The 16,116-nt window shown below is 49.2% G+C and overlaps 1 protein-coding gene across 1 annotated transcript in view; it reads right to left on the bottom strand.

Moving 5' to 3' along the window:
- Window positions 1-15,620, bottom strand: part of PRPF8 (pre-mRNA processing factor 8) — a 148,413-nt gene extending 132,793 nt beyond the window's left edge. Inside the window, 9 exon segments of the mRNA XM_075335330.1 lie at window positions 8,855-8,960; window positions 9,045-9,170; window positions 9,253-9,274; window positions 9,277-9,464; window positions 9,559-9,777; window positions 11,388-11,552; window positions 11,646-11,814; window positions 11,921-12,031; window positions 15,513-15,620. Of these exon segments, the coding sequence (XP_075191445.1) occupies window positions 8,855-8,960; window positions 9,045-9,170; window positions 9,253-9,274; window positions 9,277-9,464; window positions 9,559-9,777; window positions 11,388-11,552; window positions 11,646-11,814; window positions 11,921-12,020 (1,095 nt within the window). The 5' untranslated portion in view covers window positions 12,021-12,031; window positions 15,513-15,620.
- Between the last annotated feature and the right edge of the window lie 496 nt (window positions 15,621-16,116).

Consider the following 16,116-nt stretch of genomic DNA (forward strand, 5'->3'; position numbering starts at 1 on the left):
TCCTGATCACCCACCTCTGTCTCCTCATACAGAGACTCTTCTCGTTGAGACCCTGACTAGTGTGATGACGTCGAGGGTCTTTCCCAGCGAGCTCGCTTAGGTTGCCTGGGACTGTCATCCGAGTCAGAGTCTTCAGCCTGTGAAGCCTGGGACCCCCTTGAAGTACGGATTAGTTCCAACTGAGGGGGACCGGGGAGCATAGACACAGCCGTGTCCATGGTCTGAGAAACTGGCCTGGACTGCAAGGTCTCCAGGATTTTTGTCATAGTCACAGACATCTTATCAGCAAAAATTGCAAATTCTGTCCCCGTCACCGGGGCAGGGTTCACAGGCGTCTCTGCCTGGGCCACTACTACCATAGACTCTGGCTGCCGAAGTGGCACAGGGATTGAACATTGCACACAATGGGGGTCATTGGAACCTGCCGGTAGATTAGCCCCACATGCGACACAAGCAGTGCATACCGCCTGTGCCTTGGCACCCTTGCGTTTTGCGGATGACATGTTGTTGTCTCCTCAGAGCAATATAGGGTATAAGCCAAGAAGCGACCGTACAGTGCAATATAAATATATATGGTACAGGGAAAAAGTGCACCAAATAACACTGAGGCACTAGTGGGGCCAGCACTTATGTGCAGCTTACCGCCCGCATAAACGCGGGTGTGTGGTCGCCAGAGTCCCTTGTCTGAGTCCCCCAGAGCCTGTGTCCGTTCTCCAGCCAGACTGCATGCAGGAATGGCTGCCGGCGTCCTGTGGAGAGGGGCGGGCCCTGGGCGTGTTTAGACCAAGAGCGGGAAACTTGCGTCCTCACTGTGCTCAGTGAGAGGGCTGGAGTATGTAAATAAGACTCCAGCCCTCGGCGCTGACTATAGAACAGCGTCTCTCCCTTTCCCTGATTGACAGGGAGGGGGCGGGAACGAAGCGGAGCTAGGCCGCAAAAGCCGGGGACTAGATTTATGAGCGCTGCCGCCGTAAAAGCGCGGTCAGCGCGAGTCCCCGGCGCACTACAAGTCCCAGCCGCGCCGCCGCTCCCGGAGCGGCCGGCGCGGTAGTTCCCAACACATAAAGTCACTCAGCTAAGCTGCAGTGACTAACCCGAGCGCGCAGCGCTACTGCCCCCGGCGCACTAGCACACCCAGCAAGTCTGGAGTGTGCGTGGCCTGTCCTGTGCGGGGACACAGAGTACCTGAATGTTGCAGGGCCTTGTCCCTGACGGTACTCAGCTCCTCCAGCAGGTTCTCTGGGTCTGTGGATGGAGCCCGGCCTCAGGGTTTGGGGGCCGGTAAGATCCCACTTCCACAGAGCCCCTTAGGGGGATGGGGAAGGAAAGCAGCATGTGGGCTCCAGCCTCCGTACCCGCAATGGGTACCTCAACCTTAACAAACCGCAAGTGGGGTGAGAAGGGAGCATGCTGGGGACCCTATATGGGTCCTCTTTTCTTCCATCCGATATAGTCAGCAGCTACTGCTGACTAAACAGTGGAGCTATGCGTGGATGTCTGACCTCCTTCGCACAAAGCTTGAAAACTGAGCATCCCGTGATCCCACGGGGGGTGTATAGCCAGAAGGGGAGGGGCCTTACACTTTTTAGTGTAATGCTTTGTGTGGCCTCCGGAGGCAGTAGCTATACACCCAATCGTCTGGGTCTCCCAATGGAGCGCCGAAGAAATTCCCTTCTTCTTTGTCGCTCCATTGGGAGACCCAGACAATTGGGACGTCCAAAAGCAGTCCCTGGGTGGGTAAAAGAATACCTCGATAAAAAGAGCCGACACGACTCCCTCTTACAGGTGGGCAACCGCCGCCTGAAGGACTCGCCTACCTAGACTGGCGTCTGCCGAAGCATAGGTATGCACCTCATAGTGTTTCGTGAAAGTGTGCAGGCTAGACCAGGTAGCTGCCTGACACACCTGCTGAGCCGTAGCCCGGTGCCGCAATGCCCAGGACGCACCCACGGCTCTGGTAGAATGGGCTTTCAGCCCCGAAGGAAGCGGAAGCCCCGCAGAACGGTAAGCTTCAAGAATCGGTTCCTTGATCCACCGAGCCAAGGTTGATTTGGAAGCCTGCGATCCCTTACGCCGGCCAGCGACAAGGACCGTGCGAGACACGTAGAACCGGAGTGCTCTCACTAGATCTAATGAGTGCAAATCCTTTTCACATTGGTGAATTGGATTAGGGCAAAATGAAGGTAAGGAGATATCCTGATTGAGATGAAAAGGAGATACCACCTTAGGGAGAAATTCCGGGACAGGACGCAGAACCACCTTATCCTGGTGAAAAACCAGGAAGGGGGCTTTGCATGACAGCGCTGCAAGCTCCGACACTCTTCGGAGTGATGTAACTGCCACTAGAAATGCCACCTTTTGCGAAAGACGTGATAAAGAGACATCCCGCAGCGGCTCGAAAGGTGGTTTCTGAAGAGCCGTTAGCACCCTGTTAAGGTCCCAGGGTTCCAGCGGGCGCTTGTAAGGTGGGACTATGTGGCAAACTCCCTGCAGGAACGTGCGGACCTGCGGAAGCCTGGCCAGACGCTTTTGAAAAAATACTGAGAGCGCCGATACTTGTCCCTTGAGAGAGCCGAGTGACAAACCCTTGTCCATTCCGGATTGAAGGAATGAAAGAAAAATGGGTAAGGCAAAAGGCCAGGGAGCAAAACCATTATCAGAGCACCAGGACAAGAAGATCCGCCAAGACCTGTAATAGATCTTGGCGGACGTTGGTTTCCTGGCCTGTCTCATAGTGGCAATGACATCCTGAGATAACCCTGAAGACGCTAGGAGCCAGGACTCAATGGCCACACAGTCAGGTTGAGGGCCGCAGAATTCAGATGGAAAAACGGCCCTTGTGACAGCAAGTCTGGGCGGTCTGGAAGCGCCCACGGCTGACCCACACCGTGAGATGCCACAGATCCGGGTACCACGACCGCCTCGGCCAATCTGGAGCGACGAGAATGGCGCGACGACAGTCGGACCTGATCTTGCGTAACACTCAGGGCAGCATCGCCAGGGGAGGAAATACATAAGGCAGTCGAAACTGCGACCAATCCTGAACTAATGCGTCCGCCGCCAGAGCTCTGTGATCTTGAGACCGTGCCATGAATGCCGGGACTTTGTTGTTGTGCCGTGACGCCATGAGATCGACGTCCGGCGTTCCCAGCGGCGACACATCTCTCGAAACACGTCTGGGTGAAGAGACCATTCCCCCGCGTCCATGCCCTGACGACTGAGAAAATCTGATTCCCAATTTTCTACGCCCGGGATGTGAACTGCGGAGATCGTGGAGGCTGTGGCTTCCACCCACTGCAGAATCCGCCGGACTTCCTGGAAGGCATGACGACTGCGCGTGCCGCCCTGGTGGTTGATGTATGCGACGGCAGTGGCGTTGTCCGACTGTATACGGATCTGTCTGCCCTCCAGCCACCGCTGGAAGGCCAATAGGGCTAGATACACTGCCCTTATCTCCAAAACATTGATCTGAAGGGAAGACTCTATCGGAGTCCAGGTTCCCTGAGCCCTGTGGTGGAGGAAAACCGCTCCCCACCCTGACAGGCTCGCGTCCGTGGTGACCACAGCCCAGGTTGGGGGCAGGAAGGATTTTCCCTGCGATAGAGAATTGGAAGAAGCCACCACTGAAGAGACGTCTTGGTTGCAAGGGAAAGAGAGACGTTCCTGTCGAGGGAAGTCGACCTCCTGTCCCATTTGCGGAGAATGTCCCATTGGAGTGGGCGCAGATGGAATTGCGCGAAGGGCACTGCCTCCATCGCTGCCACCATCTTCCCCAGGAAGTGCATGAGGCGCCTCAAGGGGTGTGACTGACCCCGAAGAAGAGATTGCACCCCTGCCTGCAGAGACAGCTGTTTGTCCAGCGGTAGCTTGACTACCGCTGATTGTGTATGAAACTCCATCCCGAGGTAAGTCAGTGACTGGGTCGGTGTCAACTTGGATTTTGGGAAGTTGATGATCCACCCGAACTGCTGGAGAGTCTCCAGAGCGATGGTAAGGCTGTGTTGACACGCCACCCGAGAAGGTGCCCTGACTAGGAGATCGTCTAAGTAGGGAATCACCGAGTGGCCCTGAGAGTGTAGGACCGCCACGACGGATGCCATGACTTTGGTGAAAACCCGTGGGGCTGTCGCCAGGCCGAAAGGCAATGCCACGAACTGAAGGTGTTCGTCCCCGATGGCGAAACGCAAGAAGCGTTGATGTTCGGGTGCGATCGGCACGTGGAGATAAGCATCCTTGATGTCGATCGATGCTAGGAAGTCTCCTTGTGACATCGATGCGATGACCGAGCGGAGAGATTCCATCCGAAACCGTCTGGTGCTCACATGTCTGTTGAGTAGTTTGAGGTCCAGAACGGAACGGAATGATCCGTCCTTCTTTGGCACCACGAACAAGTTGGAGTAAAAGCCGCGACCAAGTTCCTGAGGGGGAACGGGAATCACAACTCCTTCTGCCTTCAGAGCGTCCACTGCCTGAAAAAGTGCGTCGGCCCGAGCGGGGGGGCGGAGAGGTTCTGAAGAAACGAGTCGGAGGACGAGAGCTGAACTCTATCCTGTAACCGTGAGACAGAATGTCTCTCACCCATCGGTCTTGAACATGTGGCCACCAGCAGGGCTGTGGAGTCGGAGTCGGAGTCGTGGAGTCGGAGTCGGAGCTCATTTTGGTGGAGTCGGAGTCGGTATAAAATGCACCGACTCCGACTCCTAAAATATATAATAAATTGGGGACAGGAGTGCAATGCAGAATGTGCTGAATATTTACTAAATAATAACATTTAGTATAATGCTTATATTTAAGTGAAAAATTTATTGTAGTACAATGTGAACATCAGACATTTAATTGTTTTTATGATACAATAATCAAGATAATTGGATAGAACATAAAATATTTATTGGAATACAACTTTAGAACACAAAAAACTAATAAACTTGTAAATATGTAATATATATATAGTATATATATATATATATATATATATATATATATATATATATATATATATATATATATACATACATACACAGTGTATATACACACACAAGATATATATGTAATCTACTGTATATTACATAGTGTATTACATATTTACAATTTATTACAGTTTTTTGTGTTCTAAAGTTGTATTCCAATAAATATATTTTATGTTCTATCCAAATATCTTGATTATTGTATCATAAAAATTATTAAATGTCTGATGTTCACTTACACATATTCATGTACTACAATAAATTTTTCACCTAACTATAAGCAATATATGTAGGAGTCGGAGTCGGAGCCGGAGTCGGAGTCGGAGCCGAGTCGGTGCAAGAGAATTTGAGGAGTCGGAGTCGGAGTCGAAGGTTTGGCTTACCGACTCCACAGCCCTGGCCACCAGGCGTCGCAAAAGCGGGAGAGCCTGCCACTGACCGAGGATGCGGTTCGGGGATGCCGAGAGTCATGAGGAGGCCGCCTTGGAGGCAGTGCCTCCTGCGGCCTTTTGGGGGCGTGACTTGGACCGCCACGCATAGGAGTTCCTCTGGCCTTTCTCCGGCCTGTTGGACGAAGAGGATTGGGACTTGGCGGAGGGACGAAAGGACCGAAACCTCGATTGTATTTTCCGTTGCTGAGGTCTCTTCGGTTTGGACTGGGGTAAGGAGGAGTCCTTTCCCTTGGATTCCTTAATAATCTCATCCAATCGTTCGCCAAACAATCGGTCGCCAGAAAACGGCAAACCGGTTAAGAACCTCTTGGAAGCCGAGTCGGCCTTCCATTCTCGCAGCCACATGGCCCTGCGGACTGCCACTGAATTAGCGGATGCCACCGCTGTACGGCTAGCAGAGTCTAGGACTGCGTTCATGGCGTAGAAGAAAATGCGACGCCTGAGAAGTCAAAGACGCAACCTGCGGAGCAAAAGTACGTGTGACAGACATTAATCTCAGCCAGACAAGCTGAGATAGCTTGGAGTGCCCACACGGCTGCAAAAGCCGGGGCAAAAGACGCGCCCGTGGCTTCATAGATGGATTTCACCAGGAGCTCTATCTGCCTGTCAGTGGCATCTTTTAGCGATGAGCCATCTGCAACCGATACCACAGATCTAGCCGCCAATCTAGAGACTGGAGGATCCACCTTGGGACATTGAGCCCAACCCTTAACAACGTCAGAGGGGAAGGGGTAACGTGTCTCAGTAAGGCGCTTAGTAAAGCGCTTGTCCGGAACCGCTCTGGGCTTCTGGACAGCATCTCTGAAGTTAGAGTGATCGAAAAACGCACTACGTGTACGTTTGGGGGAACCGGTGTTTCTCCTGCTGAGAAGCCGACTCCTCTATAGGTGGAGGCGGGGGAGATAGATCTAACGCCTGGTTGATGGACGAGATAAGATCATTTACTAAGGCGTCCCCTTCAAGTGTATCAAGGTTGAGGGCGACGTCAGGGTCAGAGCCCTGAGCTGCGCCGTCCGCTCGTCCTCCAGAGAGTCATCAAGGTGGGACCCCGAGCAGCGTGAAGAAGTCGGGGAAGATTCCCAGCGATCCCACTTAGCCGGTCTGGGACTGTGGTCCGTGCAGGAGTCCTCCACGTGAGACCTAGGGTCCCCCCCGGGAGCGCGCTGCGACGCGGACCGAGAGGTACCTGGAGCGACGAACCAACAGGGCCCAGGGCCTGTGTAAGGACCGGTCTGGACTGCAAGGCTTCTAGCAGCTTGGCAGACCATTTGTCCATAGACTGAGCCATGGATTGTGAAAGTGACTCAGAGAGTTTCTCAGCAAAAACTGCAAAGTCTGTCCCTGCCCCCTGGACAGGGGGAGCAGGGGGGTCTACCTGAGCCGAGGGGCCCACTAGTGACCGAGGCTCCGGCTGAGCAAGCGAAACAGGGGTCGAGTATTGCTCACAGTGAGGGTAGGTGGAACCCGCAGGTAACATAGCCGCACAAGAGGTACAGGACGCAAAAAAACCCTGTGCCTTAGCGCCCTTGCTCCTTGTGACGACATGCTGTTGTCTCTAGGAGAGTGATCACTGAGGGTATATGGAAAGGGTATACAGCCCGGCCGAACAGAAATATATATACAGAATACGTATCTATTCCGGCACCCTAGGGGGACCAGCACCGGTGACCGGTGTGGCTTAACCGACCGCTAAAAAGCGGAGTGTGTGTCCTCCAGATTCCCTGCCTTAGGTCTCCCAGAGCTGCAGAGCTCTTCCCTGATAATCCTCCACCGGCAGAATGGCAGAAAAATGGCTGCCGGAGCTCTCAGGGGAGGAGTGGAGCCGTGGGCGGCGCTAGGAAAGTGCGGGAATCTGGGGTCCCCACAGTGATCAGTGAGGGGGGAGGAAACATACAGGATGCTCCGGCCCTCAATCCGACGTCAGGTCGGCCGTCCCGCCCTTACCCCTGACAGACAGGCCCGGGGGCGGGAGTTTTGCTACTAGGCCGCGATGAAGCCGGGGACTAAATTTAAGACCGTGGCCGACAAGCAGGCGCGGTCGGCGCGGAAGTCCGCCGGTCTTCACAAATCAGCAGCTGCTGCAGCGTCCGGGAAAAAGGCGCTCCATGCACAGTCCCCATGGGAACACAGAGTACCTTATAGATGCAGGGCCCGGTCCCTGAGGATGAATAGACTCCTGTCCGGCAGATTCCCACAGGGGCTGCGGAGGGAGCCCGGTCCCAGTAAATGGATGACCGGTCAGGATCCCACTTCTCCCAGAGCCGCTAAGGGATGGTGAAGGAAAAACGGCATGAGGCTCCGGCCTTTGTACCCGCAATGGGTACCTCAACCTTAACAGCACCGCCGACGTAGTGGGGTGAGAAGGGAACATGCTGGGGGCCCCGTGGGGGCCCGCTTTTCTTCCAACCGATATAACTAAAATGAGAATGCATGAGTGGATGTGTGCTTCCTTCCACACAAAGCATAAAACTGAGGAGCCCGTGATGCACGGGAGGGTGTATAGGCAGAGGGGAGGGGTTACACTTTTAAAGTGTAATACTTTGTGTGGCCTCCGGAGGCAGAAGCTATACACCCAATTGTCTGGGTCTCCCAATGGAGCGACAAAGAAAACAAAAAATAAGAAATAGCTCAGCTAAAAATGGTGATGGAAATCTAAGAGAAATATAATACAAGCAAAAGTCATATTTGCCCATTTAAAGAAAACCATTTCTCTGCATTTTCTTTTTAATAAAACTGTGCCCTCCTCCATTGATTCTGGAAAGTTTTCTTTTTCTCGTGTTGCTCCTCAATTCTAAGGTTATTCCCCCGGTTATAATGGTGCAAAGCTTTCCCTGGAAGTATGGTACAGAACCTGTGGGCGGTTACTTTTTCTCCTCTATGACGTTAGCCAATCAAAACTCAGCCACACCCACAGTTCTATGGGATACAGCCAGATTGTTGAATTGAAGACATGCATCTTCATTAACGGGGCGTATAACTTTGGAATGGAGGGAATAGAAAGGTAAAACTTTTCCAGAATCAGTGGGGCAGAGGCAATTACTTGGTACCCACTAAACCTAGCAAAAAGTTCTCTTCAAATTAAATAAGAACAAGGAAAACTAGACAAATTGATGTATAATACATGGGTGCGGTAGTGTAAAGGGTGCTTTACACGCTGCAAACATTGCTAGCCGATCTCGTTAGCGATGTGACACGCCAGATCGCACATGTGACCGGCGCTATAAAAACGACCTATGTGCGATCTCGGCAGATCGCATCTGCGATCTAGAGTGTCACATCGCTAATGAGATTGCTAGCGATGTCGCAGCGTGTAAAGCACCCTTAAGTCAACAGGGAAGAAAACAGATTTAAAAAGTGGAGAAAAAAATGGCGGCATAGTAACTAATGGAGAAGAAAAGTTTACAGAAATAACATTCTACAACATTGGAGGTTGCGTACCTTTACAGAGTGCCTATGTGATATGGGATTAATGAGGGGATCGAAGTAAAACGCTGGAAGGTCAGGATCCTCTGTTTTAATGAACACCACATTTGGCGTGTGGTACCTGTAAAATGTCAAAGAACAAGGTCAGCAGCATATTTCTTGCAAGTGGTGTGTCAGCAGCACATAGGATGTGGTTGTGTCTTACCATGTCAGGTGCACATGATGAGGCAGATTGTTGTACAGATAGGGGAATGCAATCTTGTACTCGGTGCGGATCGGCTGGCGAATAATGATCTTATTGATGTCATTGAATTCATTCCAATCTTCATCCCTGAAGATGTAAATAAGATCAATTATCTAAAAAGCAGCATATTAAGTCACAAAACCACAATGGTAAACAAGCTTTCACTTACTGTAAGTTAATGTCTCGAACCAAGGCTCGAATTTGGGACCGCCAGGAATCGCCATATTCAATGCCTTAGATGTGAAAAAGGCTTTCAAGTCAAACAAATAAAAGTAATTATCGTCCACTAGATCCGTGAGCAGCTGATTGGCCAGACGGTACAATGTAGACATCATCGGAAGAGTGAACTGCCAGCGCTGGTATGTTGTACCATTTACATATCTGTAAGGAAAACACAAGAAAAGATGGTTAAACACTAGGCCTCGGAGTAGACGTCTATGTTCTAAAAAATAAGACATTTAATAATAAGTCTTACTTTCTGTTGTCTCTTAGCGGCTGGTGATCATAGAACCAGTCCATGACCGGAGCGTCCTCCTCATTGTCCAGCTCTAGTTGAATGGCTTCCAGGGGCTCAACATCAAGAATGTTATCAGCGTAATCCAATGGGGGCTCCTCATCATCAAAAGGAGGGAACCTCATCCTCTTAAAGTGCCGTCGATCACGCTTTTCTCTTCTCATCATAATCCACATTGACCTGAGCGAAAACAAGAAAGAAAAATGTAACAAGACAACAAAGGTATAAAACATCAGTGCTTTCCTTCTAGCGTTAGGTGGGGATAAGCTCATGGACGACGATCATCATCATCTCCTGACATGTATTTCAACTTAAAGGGGTTATCTGGTCACAGAAGAAACGTCTGCAGTGCACACGCTATCACTATTCTTCTGTATTACCCGGGTCGGTTGGCAGCCAAGTGACCATGTGCATATTTATTTGCAAACTTGCTGTCAGGTGCTGACTAGACTCTGCATTACTCTAAATTCTCTTCTATTGAGAGAAGTCGGCACATGAGTGACTGCAGACATTTCGGCACAACTCCTTTAAATTTTGTGAAAATTCACCAAAAGTCAGCTCACAGCCAGTGTGTTGAGGACCCGCAAATTGCACGGACATCTGCCTGGATCCGCAAACACCTCAACTCCAGACTTAGAAAGAGACCAGCAATACAGAGATGATCCCATAAAACTTCAGGTATATGCCACCATCGGCAAACAAGGTAAGAAAAAATACACAATCCTATGAAGAAGCCTAAATATGTCAGCAAGTTATGGCTTATTCAGGGCCAACAGGTTCTTGATCACATTTATTCCATATTGGTAAAATAAAGTGTTATGGGAACAACCATTTAAAAGTTGATGAAAGCATAAGAGAAAGAGCCTAAATGATCTACCATGTTTCCCGAAAATAAGACCTACCCTGAAAATAAGCCGTAGGAAGAATTTTCAGCATTTTCGGCGTAAAGCTTAAATAGAAGCTCTACCCTGAAAATAAGTCCTAGTCACGGTTCAATTATGAAGTGTCCATGCAGCTAAAAAAGTGAAAGAATACTGCAGGACACTTCATTATAGAAAGCAGACACCCCCAAAAGAAAAAAAGACAGAAGATCCCGCAATCATAATAGCCAGACGCCGAACGGAAGGACCTTCAGCGGAAGGCACACATCAGATCACACACACTACCATATCAGATTGCGCACACAGACATTTACACACAAAAGATTGCACACACGCACACAGCAATACCGATTGCTTCCGGCTGGCAGAGGATCTTGGAGGCAGTACAGTGGAGCGCAAGGACCTGCGGTGTAACGGATGGAGGACATGGCGGTGGAAACATCGATGCGTTCTACCGTAGGTCCACGCGTGCCACTGCACTGCGTCCCAGGATCCTCTGTCGGTATCGCCAGATGCGGTGTGTGATCTGATGTGTGTGAGAGTCGGCCAGAAGCAGGGGAGGACCGCTTAGAGAGTACCTGCTAGGAGCGCCCGCCAAAGATCACAAGAGGACCTGGGAGCGACACAGACGCTCGGGGTCTGGTAAGTATGACTGGGGAAGGGTAAATCTGCATTTTTTTTTTTGTGGGAGGTGGGGGGGGGGGGGGGGGGGGGGGAGTTTCCCCAAATCGTGTTTCCCCAAGAATAAGCCCTACACCGAAAATAATCCCTAGCGCATTTTTCAAGGCAAAAAAATATATAAGACAATGTCTTATTTTTAGGGAAACGCTGTAATTTTAATGTGAGACACATTCATACTATTCACTACACGTCAATAAACACACATAAACTTTGTCCACAGCGTCTTACCCCCATTGTGCGATGTAGACCGGCTCAATGACCCAGGGAATCTCATTGACAAATGAAATGGCTCCTGTGATGTGATACAGCACTGGCACATCTCTGATCTGCTCCCACGGCATGGGCATGTTTTCCAGCAGCTTCAGCACGGCATGAGGCATGTACTTCAATGCTCTGGAAATACAGACAGTATTTTCTTGTAAAGTCACAGAATTGTATATTCATCCAAATATTCTTATGTGCATTAACCCTTCTCCGGATGCTTACCCGAGATAGACTCTCTTATCATGCCGGAACTTTCTGTTGGTCATGTCTCCATGATCGCGGATGATCTTACGGACGTGTTCTGGAGGCATGTCCTCCTTCTGAGCATCCACAAAGCCAAATTTCCTTTTCTCTGCGTAACGCTTGGCCTGTAGCTGCTGCCATTTCCGGGCTAGTAAAGTAATAAAAGTGATTTAGGAAGGAAAAAAAAACCAAAAAAAAACCTCTTAAACCAATAGACCAAACATCTGGTTCAATGCCAACCCATTACTGCTCACCTTTCTCCTGCAACTTCTCCTCGGACATGTAATCGGGTGCTAGAGGTGGGGGTCCAGGCATTGGGGGTAACCCCGGCCTATACGGAAACACCCCAGCCATGGTGTTTCAAGCTGAAATACAAAAAGGTAAAATTGACATAGGTCAAAACAAAAAATAAAGGAAAATGGTGCACAAAAAGTAAACTGATGACACATTCTAACAAAAAACATCACCTACTATGAAGGCTGAGGATCCAAAATCTGAAACCCCATCAACCTGGAGTATGGAGAAGCCACAGCACTAATTTATCATTGCATCCTCTTAATGGCGTCAACAAGATGTGCAGAGAACTGCACTTGGCTCATTTTCCTTGAAGAGAAAAACTGCAGCAAATTGCTGGAAATGCCCATAAGCAAACACTTAATGGTAATCTGGCACCAGGGTTTTGCCACCTAATCTGAGAGCAGTATGAGATAGGGGCAGAGATCCTGATTCCAGTGATGTCTCACTTATTGGGCTGCTTAGTGTAGTTTAATTTAATCAGCAGTAGATTATCATTAGATGACTACTTGGTGTGCCAGCATATTCATGAGCTTTGTATTACTGCTAGATCTGCAGCAGAAAAAAACATTAATTTTATCAAAATGACAGTAAACTGCTCAGTAAGTGACATGTCGCTGGAATCAGGGTCTCTGCCCCTACGTTATGCTGCTCTCAGATGGGGAGCAAAAACCTGGTGACAGATTCCCTTTAAGGGGACTTAAAGGGAATAAAAAAAAATTACCTATTATTTAAGCCAGATTTTTGTAGTACATTTTTTTTTAATTTGGTGATTACGATCATTAATTAAATAGAAAAAAAAAAACAATTTTGCAATTTTCACTGGGGCTTTTTTTAGATCTGTCCTTTGAGGAAGCGCTTACAGCAGGTTCCTTATCACCAGAGGCAGGATTACAATGACAGGTAACACCTCTATACACATCTGATAACAACAAAAGGGTCCCCCAATAACAAGAGGCGATGTCACTCCTGGCCCGGACCCCTCTCTCTCTACACTACCCTTTGTACACGCTCATTAGCCACTTCAATACAAAAAGATAGAGTCCACACATTAACATTGTTGCTGGTGTTGCTCCCTGAAACAACAGGAAGAAAAAAAAAATGATCGGTGGAAAGAAGTCATTGCAAATTGACAGTACCAGGAATTGTGGCAAAAACCCTTCAGAAACCACAGAACGGGATAATATAAAATGCTCTAATTGGAAAAATGTCATGAAGTCACTTATCCATGGTTACAAGCACTAGCAAATAACTGTCACTATATGAGTGGTTGTAACCATGGATACCTAAGCTGCAATGCCCTGCACATGAGGAAAGAGACATGGCTATATCAGGAGAACTATACTAATTTTTAATTGGAGGTACTTGTTAATATTATTACACCTACTACATATTAGGATAGAACCTTTGAGATGGATATACGCCTTTAAAATTAAGTTTGTTAAAACTGATGGACAAGGGTTCATGACTTTTGCATAAAATACATTTACTTTTTTTATGTAACTTTTTAAAACAAAAAAAATTGTTGGACTAGCCAAAATGTTGTATAAACTATCCTTTGTGCAAAAAATTCTGATAAAAAAAAAAAACACACATGGGGGGTGGGAGGTGGAAGGGCAAAGGGACATATAAAAATTGCAGAAAAAAAGCCTTTCAATGTAAAAAACTAGACAAAGATTAGGCACTAATGCACAATGACTAGGGCTCCATGGTCAGTACACCCCTCTGTGCGTGCACTCAGACAAGGGTAGTGTTCTGGGTGATGGGGAGCATCTTAGGATTTTGACCCCCTTAGAGCCCACCGATCAGCAGCACTCTGTTCCTTATATAAAAGCATGTCTCAGACGACAGGTCACGCTGAACCGTTATCCCTGTGTCAGTTGTACCATACATTGGGAGGAAACTCATGGGCAGCATGGTGGCTCAGTGGTTAGCACTGCAGTCTTGCAGCGCTGCGGTCCTGGGTTCAATCCCCACCAAGGACACATCTGCAAGGAGTCTGTGTGTTCTCCCCGTGTTTGTGTGGGTTTCTTCCCACACTCCAAAGACATACTGATATGGAATTTAGATTGTGAGCCCCAATGGGGACAGTGATGTCAATGTATGTAAAGCGCTGTGGAATTAATAGCGCTATATAAATGAATAAAGATTATAAAACTCTTCAAAATGGAGATTTGGACTTCTTGTAAGGGTACGATAGAACTGATTTACATCAAGAGGCCGAAAGCCTTCATGAATCCAAAACATCTCACAGCCGACACTTGCTGCAATTATATCCAGTACAGGTGACCCAGCCGGTCATTGGGGGTTGTTGTTTTTTTTACCATCTAATAGAGTCCCAAAGATATGGGCCTTTTTATTTAGTGCTCATTTTTATGGTCTTTACAAAGGGGTCTCTGGGGCATCTTTAGGTGGCTCTGTATTATTATCCATAAGCACCGCACACTTGGCTCCAAATAAAGAGAGAGAACTGTTTGGGGGCTGCACAAAAACAGAATACTCCGGGAGCTGCAAGAATAAAATAAGAGCGAACTGGACACTTAAAAGGGTGGTTCACACATAATTGTATTGTCTAGTTCAATATTATATTGAGAAACAATGTTTCTCTCAAATACCTTGTGTTGGCAATAGTGCCTGTGAGATGCGCTATTGCAGACCACTGTTCCCGCTCCGGTGACGTCACGTCAAGCTCCGCACACGTCACATCCCTGCGGCCGGCTGCAATCTTCCAGACTCACTGAGCTGTGGGCGGTGTTTCATCGCTCATCACAGCGCAGCACATCTCCTGCTTGCAGCGCTCTCCTGTGAGGGAGCAGATGGGCTGTGACAGCGGTGAAACACAGTGCACAGCTCAGTGGATTGCAGCCGGACGTACTGATGTGACGTGTGCGGCACTTGACGCGACGTCACCAGAGCAGGGAACAGCGGTCTGCAATAGCGCCTCTCACAGGCACTATTGCCAACACAAGGTATTAGAGAGAAACCTTGTTTCTCAATATAATATCGAACTAAACAAAAAATATGGGTGAACCACCCCTTTAATGGTGAAGGGTCCTCTGTGAAGGGATGCAGCCGGTCAGATGTGGCTCTGGGCAGGGTCCCTGCAGTCACACACCCCCCTCACATGTGATGCGTCCTGTCTCCTAGAGGCAGTGGTGTCTCCAGCACCTTCCATACAATAGATGAAGCAGTGCTGGTTATGTTCTCCATTACTCCTTCCTTCTGCCCCTTTCCTGAAGCTGTAATGCAGGTTTCTGTGCAGCAGATGGATGAGAGCAGCAAAGAGCAGGGAATAGTCCCAGAGAGACAGGCAGCAGCTATGGCAGATCCCAGCAGAGCAAGAGCTATGGAAATAAGGGATTCCCCACCCCCGGGCTATAGACACAGGACGCGGGGCAGAGCTCACTGCTAACAGGAGGCAGGCGGAGAGCCCAGGACTCTGATGACCTGCACCTTAGGCCTGAAGCCTCTGCCCACACATGTCCAGGATCCAACATGGCCGCAAAAGACACAACACTACGGCGCAGCCGGCAGCGCTCTCCGGGCACCAACCTGCTTCCCGCCTTCTCTCCTCCGTCGGTCAGATCCGCCACCCGAACAACTACGATGGCGGAGAAACGCAGCGCACACGATTCGCCCGTGACCCGGATGTGGAACGCTGCACACAACGTCGGCACGCAGAGCTCTGCACCAATAGCATCACAGTGCGCCTCCGTACCCGGAAGTGACATCATCGGAAGAGGCGGATGTGTGTGTGAGAGCAATTAGATTGCGTGAGGCTAGAATGTACGGTCTCCTTCCAGATCCTGCCTGCAGCCCGTACAGGCCTGCCGTTCACTAGTGAAGACGCTAAAATGTATGGGCTCCTGGTAGAGATAAACCGTATTAGTGAGATTAGACTGTGGGCTCCTGGTGGTATATACGGTATTAGTGAGATTAGACTGTGGGCTCTTGGTGGTATATACGGTATTAGTGAGATTAGACTGTGGGCTCCTGGTGGTATATACGGTATTAGTGAGATTAGACTGTGGGCTCCTGGTGGTATATACGGTATTAGTGAGATTAGACTGTGGGCTCCTGGTGGTATATACGGTATTAGTGAGATTAGACTGTGGGCTCCTGGTGGTATATACGGTATTAGTGAGATTAGACTGTG

The sequence above is a fragment of the Anomaloglossus baeobatrachus genome, chromosome 2, assembly GCF_048569485.1.
Source record: "Anomaloglossus baeobatrachus isolate aAnoBae1 chromosome 2, aAnoBae1.hap1, whole genome shotgun sequence".
In the NCBI taxonomy this organism is placed as follows: domain Eukaryota; kingdom Metazoa; phylum Chordata; class Amphibia; order Anura; family Aromobatidae; genus Anomaloglossus; species Anomaloglossus baeobatrachus.